This window comes from Numenius arquata, unplaced genomic scaffold (assembly GCF_964106895.1).
Source record: "Numenius arquata unplaced genomic scaffold, bNumArq3.hap1.1 HAP1_SCAFFOLD_1649, whole genome shotgun sequence".
Lineage (NCBI taxonomy): Eukaryota > Metazoa > Chordata > Aves > Charadriiformes > Scolopacidae > Numenius > Numenius arquata.
The window spans coordinates 1,213-13,423 of record NW_027414721.1 but is presented as its reverse complement, the minus strand read 5'-3'; the positions used below and the strand labels follow the sequence as shown (position 1 = coordinate 13,423).

General features: G+C 64.1%; 1 protein-coding gene across 1 annotated transcript; it reads right to left on the bottom strand.

The window, feature by feature from the left end:
* Positions 1–2,006: 2,006 nt before the first annotated feature.
* Positions 2,007–11,700, bottom strand: LOC141478172 (spectrin beta chain, non-erythrocytic 4-like; the record flags this gene model as incomplete). The annotated part of the gene is made up of 17 exons (XM_074167289.1): positions 11,562–11,700; positions 10,304–10,455; positions 8,964–9,137; positions 8,773–8,864; positions 8,579–8,659; positions 8,365–8,480; positions 7,967–8,079; positions 7,154–7,341; positions 6,943–7,060; positions 6,691–6,849; positions 6,194–6,496; positions 5,661–5,811; positions 4,679–5,549; positions 4,443–4,580; positions 2,740–3,496; positions 2,418–2,620; positions 2,007–2,097 (listed from the first exon to the last, which is right to left on the bottom strand). Coding segments are annotated over exons 1-17 (3,846 nt in total), but the record flags the coding sequence as incomplete, so codon positions are not given.
* Positions 11,701–12,211: the final 511 nt, after the last annotated feature.

Genomic DNA, 12,211 nt, shown 5'->3' with positions numbered 1-12,211 from the left:
GGAGAATAGGGGGGGATGAGGAGGAGGAGGATGGGGGGGTGAGGAAGAGGATGAGGGGGATTGCGGGGAGGGGGGGGGGGAGGAGGAGGAGGGGGGGGAGGATGAGGATGAAGATGAGGAGGATGATGCCGCAGAACCTTTGCAGCAGCGGCGGAGCGCGGAGGCCGCTGGATCCGGCCTCCCCCCCCCCCCCCCCCCCACCGCTTCCCCGCAACCCCCCCCCCTTCCCCCCCCCGCCAACCCCCCCCCTCCCCCCCCCGGCTCCGGTACCTGCGCCAGAAACCGATGGTTCTGGCCAAGATCCCGCTGGACCAGTGCGGCTCCCAGTTCGGCCACTGGGGAAGGCCCCCGAGATGCTGGGGAGCATCTAGCGGGGGGGGGGGGGGGAAGGACCCCCTGGTCCAGCTCCGGGGGGGGGGGGTATCCTTGTGGGGAGCCCCCCCAAAGTCATCCAAACCCCCCCAAAGATGGGGACACCAGCGTGGGGACACCAGCAGTTCCCAGTATGGCCACTGGGGAAGCCTCCTGAGATGCTGAGGAGCATCTATGGGGGGGGGCAGGACCCCCTGGTCCAGCTCCGGGGGGGGTGTCCTTGTGGGGAGCCCCCCCAAAGTCATCCAGACCCTCCAAGGATGGTGACACCGATGTGGGGTGACACCAGCAGCTCCCAGTATGGCCACTGAGGAAGCCTCCTGAGATGCTGAGGAGCATCTATGGGGGGGGGCAGGACCCCCTGGTCCAACTCCGGGGGGGGGTGTCCTCGTGTGGAGCCCCCCCAAAGTCATCCAGACCCCCAAGGATGGTGACACCGGTGTGCGGTGACACCAGCAGTTCCCAGTATGGCCACTGGGGAAGCCTCCTGAGATGCTGAGGAGCATCTATGGGGGGGGGAAGGACCCCCTGGTCCAGCTCCGGGGGGGTGTCCTTGTGGGGAGCCCCCCCAAAGTCATCCAGACCCCCCCAAAGATGGGGACACCAGCGTGGGGACACCAGCAGTTCCCAGTATGGCCACTGGGGAAGCCTCCTGAGATGCTGAGGAGCATCTATGGGGGGGGCAGGACCCCCTGGTCCAGCTCCGGGGGGGGGTGTCCTCGTGTGGAGCCCCCCCAAAGTCATCCAGACCCCCCCAAAGATGGGGACACCAGCGTGGGGACACCAGCAGCTCCCAGTATGGCCACTGGGGAAGCCTCCTGAGATGCTGAGGAGCATCTATGGGGGGGGGCAGGACCCCCTGGTCCAGCTCTGGGGGGGGGGTGTCCTTGTGGGGAGCCCCCCCAAAGCCATCCAGACCCCCCAAGGATGGTGACACCGGTGTGGGGACACCAGCAGCTCCCAGTATGGCCACTGGGGAAGCCTCCTGAGATGCTGGGGAGCATCTAGCGGGGGGGGGAAGGACCCCCTGGTCCAGCTCCGGGGGGGGGGTATCCTTGTGGGGAGCCCCCCCAAAGTCATCCAAACCCCCCCAAAGATGGGGACACCGGCGTGGGGACACCAGCAGTTCCCAGTATGGCCACTGGGGAAGCCTCCTGAGATGCTGAGGAGCATCTATGGGGGGGGCAGGACCCCCTGGTCCAGCTCCGGGGGGGGTTGTCCTTGTGGGAAGCCCCCCCAAAGTCATCCAGACCCCCAAGGGTGGTGACACCGGTGTGCGGTGACACCAGCAGTTCCCAGTATGGCCACTGGGGAAGCCTCCTGAGATGCTGAGGAGCATCTATGGGGGGGGGGCAGGACCCCCTGGTCCAGCTCCGGGGGGGGGTGTCCTCGTGTGGAGCCCCCCCAAAGTCATCCAGACCCTCCCAAGGGTGGTGACACCAACATGGGGTGACACCAGCAGGACCCATCCCAGCTCCCACCAAGCCCCCGCACCCATCCCAGTACCCGAATTCTGCTCCGTGGGTAATTTTGGGGGGGGGGGCATCAGGAGTTTTGGGGGGAGGAGAGGTCAGAGGTTGGGGGTGGGGTTGGGGGGCAGGAGTTGTGGGGGGGGGCGGGGGTCCGGGTCCTACCTCATGGCAATTCTGGAGGAACTTCTGGAGCTCGAGGTGGTCCTGGAGCCGTTGCATCCACTCCTGTGCCAACTGGTAGTTGTGGTGGCTCCTGCAGGCGTTGGGGGGGGTCCCTCAGCCTTGACGCCCCCCCCCCCCCACCCCTCATCACCCCAATTAACCACCTAATTAACCCCCACCCCCAATCAAGCAAATTAACCCAATGGGGAAACTGAGACACGATGTTCCTCGTGCCCCACCAGCCGTGGTGAGGATGCACCAGTAGATCCACCTCCATCGTCGTCTTCTCGGGTGGGGGGGGGATGTGTGTGTCCTGGTGCCCGAGGGGGGGGGGGTGGTGGTGGTGGTCCCCAGGTGCCACCCCCAGGGTTGGGGGGGGGCTGTCAAGACATTGTCGTCCCGGCCACCTACTTGGTGCGAAGGCCCTCCATGGCCTCTGCCACGCGGTCGCTGTAGAGGTTGCCTTGTCGTTGGAGGCTCTCGCCGGCTTGAAGGGCCAACTGGATCTTCTGGAGGTTAAGCTCCAAGGTGGTGGTGAAGTCCTTGTGCTTCTTGATGGCCTTGGTGACCCCTTCCACCGTGTCGGGGAGCTCGGCGTGGACCAGGGTGGACTCCTGGAGAAGGGAAGGAAGGTTCTCCCTTCTTCTCCTGGCTCCGTCCTCTCCCAAGATGGAAGGGGAGAAGGTCAAGCAGAAGGTCCAACCCAAGACCTTCTCCCAACCCCGGGCTCTACCTGGTTGTAGAGGCTGCTCTCGCACTGTTGGACGTCCCGGAGGAAGAGGTGGAAGACGTGGGACTGCACCAGCACCTCCCGCCGCCTCTCCCAGCTCTGCAGCAACTTGCCCCAACCCGCGTCCAACTTCTGCAGCCACTGCTGCAAGGAGAGGTAGGGGACCTCCGTCTCCTCCAAGGCCAGGAGGTCACTGGCCGCTTGGATCTTGGCGTAGTCCTCCTCGTAGCCGTTGATCTCCTCCTTGAGGGCCGCGTGGTGGTTGAGCAACTTCTCCGCTTGGCTCAAGCTGTCGGGGACCTCCTCGGAGGCAACGGCTGCTTGGGTCTTCACCAACCAACTGAGGAAGTTGTCCAAGTCTTGGATGAACTGTTGCAAGCGACCAGCGATGGTCAAGGAGTCCTCGCAACCTTGGAGGGCCCGTTTGAGGGCCTCCCACTCTTCGCTGATCTGCTCAAAGGGCAGCAGGATCTCCAGGGCCCTCCCTGGGTGGGAGGTGGCCAAGGCTTCGCCTTCCTGTTGAAGTTCCATCAACCGAGGTTCCAAGACCACCAAAGCTGCCTCCATGGTGGAGAGGCGGCGTTGCAAGGCCAAGACGCCGCCCAGGTCCCCGCCGCCCGATTGGGTGGCTTCGATGGCTTTTCTCTTCTCCCGCACCTGGGCCTTCATCTCGCTGCACTCTAGCAGGTAGTTTTGGATCTTCAGGACGGAGCTGAGTTGGCTTTTCTTGCGCTCCACCAGTTCCACCACCCGGTTCCACCTGGGGATGGGGTTGGAGGTGGGACAAGACCAGGATGGAGCTATGCCACCAGGGTGGGGTCCACCTCGGGCATTGTGGACCCCCAGGATGGGTTCGGCCCATGGCTCTGGAGAGCTGGACTCCATAGGGATGTCCCACCAGGCTGGGAGAACCACAGGCTGGAACCTTCCAGCAGCTCCACGGATGGTTCCCCCCCACCAAGGAACCCCCGAGCAGGATGAGGTCCACCTTGAGCATTGTGGACCCTTGGATTGGCCCATGGCTCTGGAGAGCTGGAATCCATGGGAACGTCCCACTAGGCTGGGAGAACCACAGTGTTGGGGTCTTCTGGCAGCTCCACAGCCTGGCCCCTTCCCCAAGGAGCCCCCCAAGCAGGGTAAGGTCCACCTTGGGCGTCACCAGTGCTTGGGGTGGGCTTGGGCTATTGCACCAAAGAGCTGGATCCCATGGAGATGTCCCACCAGCGTGGGAGAAACACAGGGTTGGGGGCTACCAGCAGCCCCACAGCTTGTTACCCCAACCAAGGAGCCCCCAAGCAGGATGAGGTCCACCTTGGGCATTGTGGAACCCCAGGATGGGCTTGGCCCATAATACTGGAGAGCTGGAACCCATTGAGATGTCCCACCAGGCTGGGAGAAACACAGGGTTGGGGTCTACAAGCAGCCCCACAGCTTGGCCCCATCCCCGAGGAGCCCCCACGCAGGATGAGGTCCACCTTGGGCATTGTGGACCTCCAGGATGGGCTTGGCCCACGACATTGGAGAGCTGGAACCCATGGAGATGTCCCACCAGGCTGGGAGAACCACAGGGTTGGGGACTACCAGCAGCCCCACAGCTGGTTCCCCCAACCAAGAAGCTCCCCAAGCAGGATGAGGTCCACCTTGAGGATCATGGACCCCTGGGGTGGACTTGGCCCCACAACTTGGCCCCCTCCACACACCCATACCTGCTGTTGAGGTGGTCCTGGCAGGAGCGGACCTCCTCCGAGCTGGGGTGCCCCCCGTCCACCAACTGCTGCACCACCTGGTTGACATCCAAGATCCGTCCCATGACGCTGTTCATCTCCTGGTCCAGGCTCTCAAACCTGGGGAGAAGATGGGAGCGAAGGAGGTCCACCATGGGGCAAGGAACCCATGTGTCCTACCCCCCTTCCCAAAGGCATCCCCCCCCACACACACACACCTGTGTTGGACCACCTCAACCTCATCCAGCTCTTCCGGCACCTCCATCCTCTCCAACCACTGCTCCTTCTCATCCACCCACACCTCGCAGGCGTGGACCTCGCTGAACATCCGGTAGACGGCCAAGGCGTCCTGCAGCCACTGCTGCCGCAGGACGGCCACCTCGGCTACCTCCCCGTAGAGCTGCTCCACCTCCACCACCCGGATCTGCACGTCCACCCCTTGCCTGTGCTCGGGGGCAAGAAGAGCCAACTGCTTCCGAAGGGCCAAGACGGCCGCCCGGTGCTTCTCCACCTCTTCCACCACTGCTCGGTGCTTCCTCAGAAGAGCTTGGGTGGAATAGTCATCGTGGCCAAAGTCATCGCTGGAGACGATGCGGTAGGTGTCCTGCAACCAGGCCACCAAGTCGTCCGTCTCGGCGCTGAACTGGAAGAAGTTGAGGGCCTCCTGCAAGCGCTGTTGGTGTAACCCCGTCACCTCCTCCAGCTTCTTCCAGCGGAGGCGGACCTCCCGCATCTTCTCCTGGATCCCGCCGGGGCTGAAGCGTTTCTTGGCCAAGATCTGCTCGCCCCTCTTCATGCTCTGGTGCAAGAGGGCCCGGCGGCTGCCCAGTTCGCCCAACATGCTCTTGTGCTTGTTGGTCAAGGTCAAGACGCTGCTCAGGTCCCGGCCACAGGTCTTGGCGGCCAAGATCTGCTCCTTCTCGCGGATCCACGCCTCGGCCTCCTCCATCTCCTGGAAGAAGGCCCAGAGTTGGCGAGAGTCCTCCAGTTCCTTGCGTCTCTTGCCCGCCAGTTCCCCCAGTTCCTCCAGGCAGGTCTGGACGTGGTTGACCCGGTTGCAGATGATCTGGGGGTCGCATGGTTGGTAGCCTGGAGCGAGAGAACCAGATCTTAGCAGAGATGGTCTACAGAACCCTGAAGACCTCGGTTGACCCCTCCCAAGGCCAAGCATCTCCTGGTCCTGGTGGTGCCCCACGTTACCCTCCAGCTCGGAGAACTTGAGGGCGGCGGCGTTGAGGGCCTGCACCCGCTCGGTCTGGGCCGAGATGTCGGCCTCCAGCAGCCCGTGCTTCTGCAGCAGGTCCTCCACCTCCAGAAGATGCTTCCCCAAGTCCTTGGAGACCAGCAGCACCTGGGGAAGGGGACATGAGGCCATGGGGACTGGAGCTTCCCACCCCATGGATGAGACACCCCATGGAGCAAGGGATGGGGCACCCCATAGAGCCAGGGATGGGACATCCCATGGAGCCAAGGATGGGACAATCCATGGAGCCAAGGATGGAGCACCCCATGGACCAAGGGATGAGGCACCCCATTGAGCAAAGGATGGGGCACCCCATGGAGTAAGGATGGGACATCCCATAGGACAAAGGATGGGACAATCCATGGGACAAAGGATGGGGAAACCCATGGAAGCAAGGGTGGGGCACCCCATGGAGCCAGGGACGGGGCACCCCATGAAGCATGGTGTCCTCCATGGAGATACCTGGTACCCGCCACGCCCCCAGCTCTACCTGCATCTCCTCCATCCAGTCAATCATGTAGACCATCTCCTGGAAGATCTTCTGTAGGGCCAGGTTCTGCTCGAGACGGGCCCGGCGGGCGCAGACCAGCTCGGTCAAGAGCCCCCACTGCCGCAGGATGTTGTCCTTCTGGGCGCTGATGCGCTTGGTGTCGTAGTAGCCCTCGGACTCCATCTCCAGGGCCAGCTCCACCACCACCTGGATGCGCTCTTGGTAGGAAGAGATGTCGGCCTCGATGGCCTCGTGCTTCTTCATGGCGGCCTCCACCGCCGGCAGGTCGTAGCCGAAGTTGTCCTGGGATTGGGGGGGAGATGCCATCAAGTAGGGTGGACCCCTCTCTGATCAACGAAGGAGCCCGACGAGGCCCACCAGAAGGTCCCATCACCCAAGCGTTGGGTTCTTCTCACCCTACCAGGGCCAGGGAGAGGACCCAGGCGTCCTGCCCCAGGGTGGGGGTTCCCCACTGAGTCCCCCCCACCCCATCCCACCTGTGAGACCAGGCGTTGGTTCTCGTTCAGCCACGTCTCCCTCATGACAGCCTTGTGGTCGAAACGTTGGGCCAGAAGCTCCAGCTTCTCCTGCCGGATCAGCTCGTTGCGCAACGACACCTCCCGCTCGTGTTCTGCCTTCTCCAAGCAGGTCCAGGCCTGAGGAGTGGGACATGGAGGTCACCAAGGGGGTGCCCAACCCTTCTGGGGGTCCCCTGGGATGGAGAGGTCACCTCCCGGTCCCACCAGCACCTTATTGATGTCGGAGATGCTCTTGCCCTCGCTGGGGACGTAGAGTTTGCGGTTGTTGGCCCGGAGTTTGCTCTGGATGGTGAAGAGCAGGACCTCCAGGTTCCCCTTCTCCTGGAACCTACAGGGTGGTACCACCACCGGGTCAGGATATGGCCACGGTGTGTGTCCCCCCCACCCCGGGGTTGTCCTCCCCACCCCAGGAGGTGCTCACTTGACGGGCTTCTCCAAGGTGCAGAAGGCGGTGAAGGCTTGGAGCTGCTGCTGGACCCCGGTGAGGGAGTTGGCGAACTTCTGGTTGCTGATGATGGTGATGGTGTGCTGGATCCAGGCCAGCAGCTCGGCCGCCAGCGCCTCGTACCGCTCGATGATGGCCTCGATCTCCATGGCCTGGTCTAGGACCTGGTGGGAGAAGGTGGGTCACCGGCGCGGGGCTCGGGGGTGCGTCCCACAGAAGCCCCTTGAGCGACCAGGGGTGGTTTGAGGTGCAACCTCCAGGGACCAGCCCCTCTAAGGACCAGCATGGCCCTGTTCTTGCTGGTGCCCAGTACCATGAGGGATGGGACATCCCATGGACCAAAGGATGGGGCACCCCATGGAGTAAGGACGGGACATCCCATGGAGCCAGGGATGGGGCACCCCATGGAGCAAGGATGGGACAACCCATGGAGCAAAGGATGGGGAATCTCATGGAACAAGGATGGGACATCCCATGGACCAAAGGATGGGGCACCCCATGGACCAAGGGATGGGGCACCCCATGGAGCAAAGGATGGGGCACCCCATGGAGTAAGGACGGGACATCCCGTGGAGCCAGGGATAGGACACCCCATGGAGCAAGGATGGGACAACCCATGGAGCAAAGGATGGGGAATCTCATGGAACAAGGATGGGACATCCCATGGGGCAAAGGATGGGGCACCCCATGGAGCCAGGGATGGGGCACCCCATGGAGTAAGGATGGGGTACCCCATGGACCAAGGGATGGGGCACCCCACAGAGCTGCAGGGCGTGGGCCAAACCCCACCTTCCCGATGCGCTTCCCCTCCACGGCCAGAGCCTTCATCTTGGAGAAGTAGTGGTAGAAGGACACCACGTAGGTGATGATGGACTTCTCATCGGGGTCCTCCATGTTGACATCTGGGGGGTGGCCAAGCGTAGGTCCATGAGCTCTCCCCTGGTTCCCCAGAGTCCCCCCCACCATTGACCACCAACCCTGGTCCAGCAAAGCCCATCCCCAACCCCAGGTTTCTCCCCTCAACCTTGAGCCCCCCCCCCCCAAAAAAAAACCCTTCGAGGTGGAAAACGAAGCTGGGACCAATTAGCCGGAGGGGTGGAGATGCCCCCCCACCACGTGGACGGACAGATGGATGGACAGACAGACACCCCACCCCCCACCCCCCCCCCATCCTGCCCCTCTCGTACCCTCAGGGTCCAGCAGTTTGCTGAGCCCCAACTGCTGCTCGGCCGTGTTGAAGGCTTGTTGGAGGTTGTAGGTCGCGTTGGACTTGGTCAACTTGTGGAAGTCGATGAGGTCGGGCCTACAAGCGGGACACAGTGGCTTCGAGCCCACCACCCCACGGAGCGGACCCAGGTGTCCGGGTTGTCCCCCCCACCCTCAGCTCTCCTCCACCCGGACCTGTGCTTGTGGATGAGGGCGTTGAAGGCCAACCCATCCCTCCAACTGGTGGTGAAGTTCTGGATGTTCACCTCCGGGTAGCTGTGGGGACAAGTCGGGGGTCACGGGGTGACGGATCCACCCCCCGTCCATGGGGGGGGGGGGGGGTCCATCCCTCATCCATGGGGTGGGGGTGGGGGGTGTCACGGCCTCACCCCGCCGTCTTCATCTGGCACCAGAGCAGCAGAGCGTCCTTGGCCGAGCGCGTCTCCCGGTTGTCTTCCGTCTTGATCTTGATCACCTGGATCTGGGGAAAGCCAAGGGGCACTGACGCACGGCGGGGTCCCAGGGTGGGGAGAGGGACACCCCGTCCCTGGGGTGGGGGACAACCCCCCGCCCCCGCTACCTGGAAGCGGAGGATGATGGTCCAGATGAGGCCGAGGGTGAGGCGGTGGTTGCCGTCCACGATGTCGTGGGAGCCCACGTTCTCCAGGTGGACCCGTTGCTCCTTGAGGAACTGCAAGGCCTTGTCCACGTTCTCCAGGGAGTGGATCCGCATCCGGCCCCGCGTCGGCTTGGGCTGGGGGGGAGACACCGTCACCCGTCACCCCCACCTCCGAGAAGGTTCTCCCACCCGGCTCACGACCGGGAGGTGGATGGGACCTCCAAGCAACCTTTGCGTGGGGTGGTGGTGGTGATGGAGAGGTCCTAGGTCTCACAAACGGGTGGTAGATGGGACCTGGGTGGTGCTGGGGAGGTCCTAGGTCATCCCACCCTGGGGATAGATGGGACCTGGGGGGTGGTGGTGGTGATGGGGACATTCTAGATCATACCAATGCGGTGGTGGATGGGATGTGGGTTGATGGGGAGGTCCCAACTCAACCCAACCCGGTGGTAGATGGGAGCTGGGTGGTTGTGGTGGTCACGGGGACATTCTAGGTCATCCTAATGTGGTGGTAGATGGGACCTGGGGGGTTGGTGGAGGTGGTGATGGGGAGGTCCCAGCTCATCCCAACCCGATGGTAGATGGGACCTGGGTAATGGTGGTGGTGATGGGGACGTTCTAGGTCATCCCAACCCAGGGATAGATGGGACCTGGTGGTGATGGGGAGGTCCCAACTCAACCCAACCTGGTGGTAGATGGGAGCTGGGTGGTTGTGGTGGTCACGGGGAGGTCCCACCTCATCCCAGCCCAGTGGTAGATGGGATCTGGGTGGTTGTGGTGATCATGGGGAGGTCCCACCTCATCCCAACCCAGTGGTAGATGGGACCTGGGTGGTTGTGGTGGTCACAGGGAGGTCCCACCTCATCCCAGCCCAGTGGTAGATGGGACCTGGGTGGTTGTGGTGATCACGGGGAGGTCCCAACTCAACCCAACCCAGTGGTAGATGGGACTTGGGTGGTTGTGATGGTCATGAGGAGGTCCCAGCTCATCCCAACCCAGTGGTAGATGGGACTTGGGTGGTTGTGGTGGTCACGGGGAGGTCCCAGCTCATCCCAACCCGATGGTAGATGGGACCTGGGTGGTTGTGGTGATCATGGGGAGGTCCCACCTCATCCCAGCCCAGTGGTAGATGGGATCTGGGTGGTTGTGGTGGTCACGGGGAGGTCCCACCTCATCCCAGTGTGGTACTAGATGGGACCTGGGTGGTTGTGGTGGTCACGGGGAGGTCCCACCTCATCCCAGCCCAGTGGTGGTGGATGGGACGTGGGTGGTGGAGGTGACGGGGAGGTCCCGGCCCTCACCAGCGGTTCCCCGGAGAGCACCTCCAGGAGACGGGTGAGGACGAAGCCGTCGCGGAGGTCGCTGTAGAGGTCCCCGATGCGGCAGGAGACGCGGGAGAGGTGGGAGTTCACCCACTTGGTGAAGGTCTTCTTCTGCACCGCGTCCCGCTCGTCTGCGGGGGGGGGGGGACGACACACGACACACGGACGGACGGACGGATGGGCTCAGACGGGGTGGGGGGACGGACACCCCAAATCCAGTCTACACCGGGGTGGGGGGACCCCAGCGTCTGGGCTATTTTGGGGTGAGGGGACCCAAGTGGTGGGGCTCAACTGGGTGGGGGGACCCCGGTATCCGGGCTTTGGTGGGGTGGGGGGACCCCGGGGTTTGTTGGGGTGGGGGGACCCCAGTGGTGGGGCTTTGATGGGGTGGGGGGACCCCGGTGTTTGGGCTCAATCAGGGTGGGGGGACCCCAATGTTTGGGCTTTCTCGGGGTGGGGGGACCCCAGTGGTGGGGCTTTGATGGGGGTGGGGGGACCCCAGCGTCTGAGGTCAACTAGGATGGAGGGACCCCAGGGTCTGGGCTTTGTTGGGGTGGGGGGACCCCAATGTTCGGGCTTTCTCGGGGTGGGGGGACCCCAGTGGTGGGGCTTTGGTGGGGTGGGGGGACCCCGGCATCTGGGCTCAAATGGGGTGGGGGGACCCCTGTGGTGGGGCTTTGATGGGGTGGGGGGACCCCGGTGTTTGGGCTCAACCAGGGTGGGGGGACCCCAATGTTTGGGCTTTCTCAGGGTGGGGGGGACCCCAGGTTTGACAGGGAGGGGGGAACCTCATTATCCAGGCTTTCTTGGGGTGGGGGGGACCCTGGGTTTGCCGGGGTGGGGCGTCCAGGCTTTTGTGGGGTGGGGGCACCACAGTGGTGGGGCTTTGGTGAGGTGGGGGGACCCCGGCATCTGGGCTCAACTGGGGTGGGGGGACCCCAGGGTCTGGGTTTTGTCGGGGTGGGGGGGAGACCCCGGGTTTGATGGGGAGGGGGGGGATCCCATCATCCAGGATTTCTTGGGGTGGGGGGGACCCAGGCGTCTGGGCTTTCTCAGGGTGGGGGGGACCCCAATGTCCGGTCTCTTTCAGGGTTGGGGGGGGACCCAGGTGTCCAGGCTTTGGTGGGGTGAAGGAGGAGGGGGGGGGGGGGGGGGTTGTGGGGTGGGGGGAGGAGTGGGATGTGGCAGAGGGGGGGGGGGGATGTGTGTGTTGGGGGGGGGGGGGGGGGGCACCTACCGGCCAAAGCCTTGATGCGGGAGCACTCGAAGAGCTTGGCGGTGGCGGCGGTGTCGTCCCAGCCCCCCCGGGGGTCGGGGGGCTCCCAGGGGCTGTTGTTGTTCTGCTGCTCCATGTTGTCCACCTCGGCCGCCGCCATGGGGCTGGGGGGGGGGGTGGGGGGGGGGTTGTGGGGGGGGGGGGGTGTGTGTTAGGGGGGGGGGGGCTGAGGTGAGACACGTACACACAACCCCTCCCCCCCCCGACACACACACACCTGGCACCTCCCATAACCTCCCCCTCTCCATCCCCCCCCTCCCCAGCACCCCACGCAGCCCCCCCCCCCGATCAGTGCCTGTGACCCCCAAGCACCCCATACACCCCCTCAGCACCCCCAAACCCCCCCCAGCACCCCCATAGCCCCCCCAGCACCCAATGCAGACCCCTCAGCACCCCCAAAACCCCCCCAGCACCCCCATAACCCCCCCAGCACCCCATGTAACCCCCCCCAGCACCCCCATAACCCCCCCAGCAGCCCATGTAACCCCCCCAGCACCCAATGCACCCCCCCAGCACCCCCAAACCCCCCCAGCACCCAATGCACCCCCCAGCACCCCCATAACCCCCCCAGCACCCAATGCAGACCCCTCAGCACCCCCATAACCCCCCCA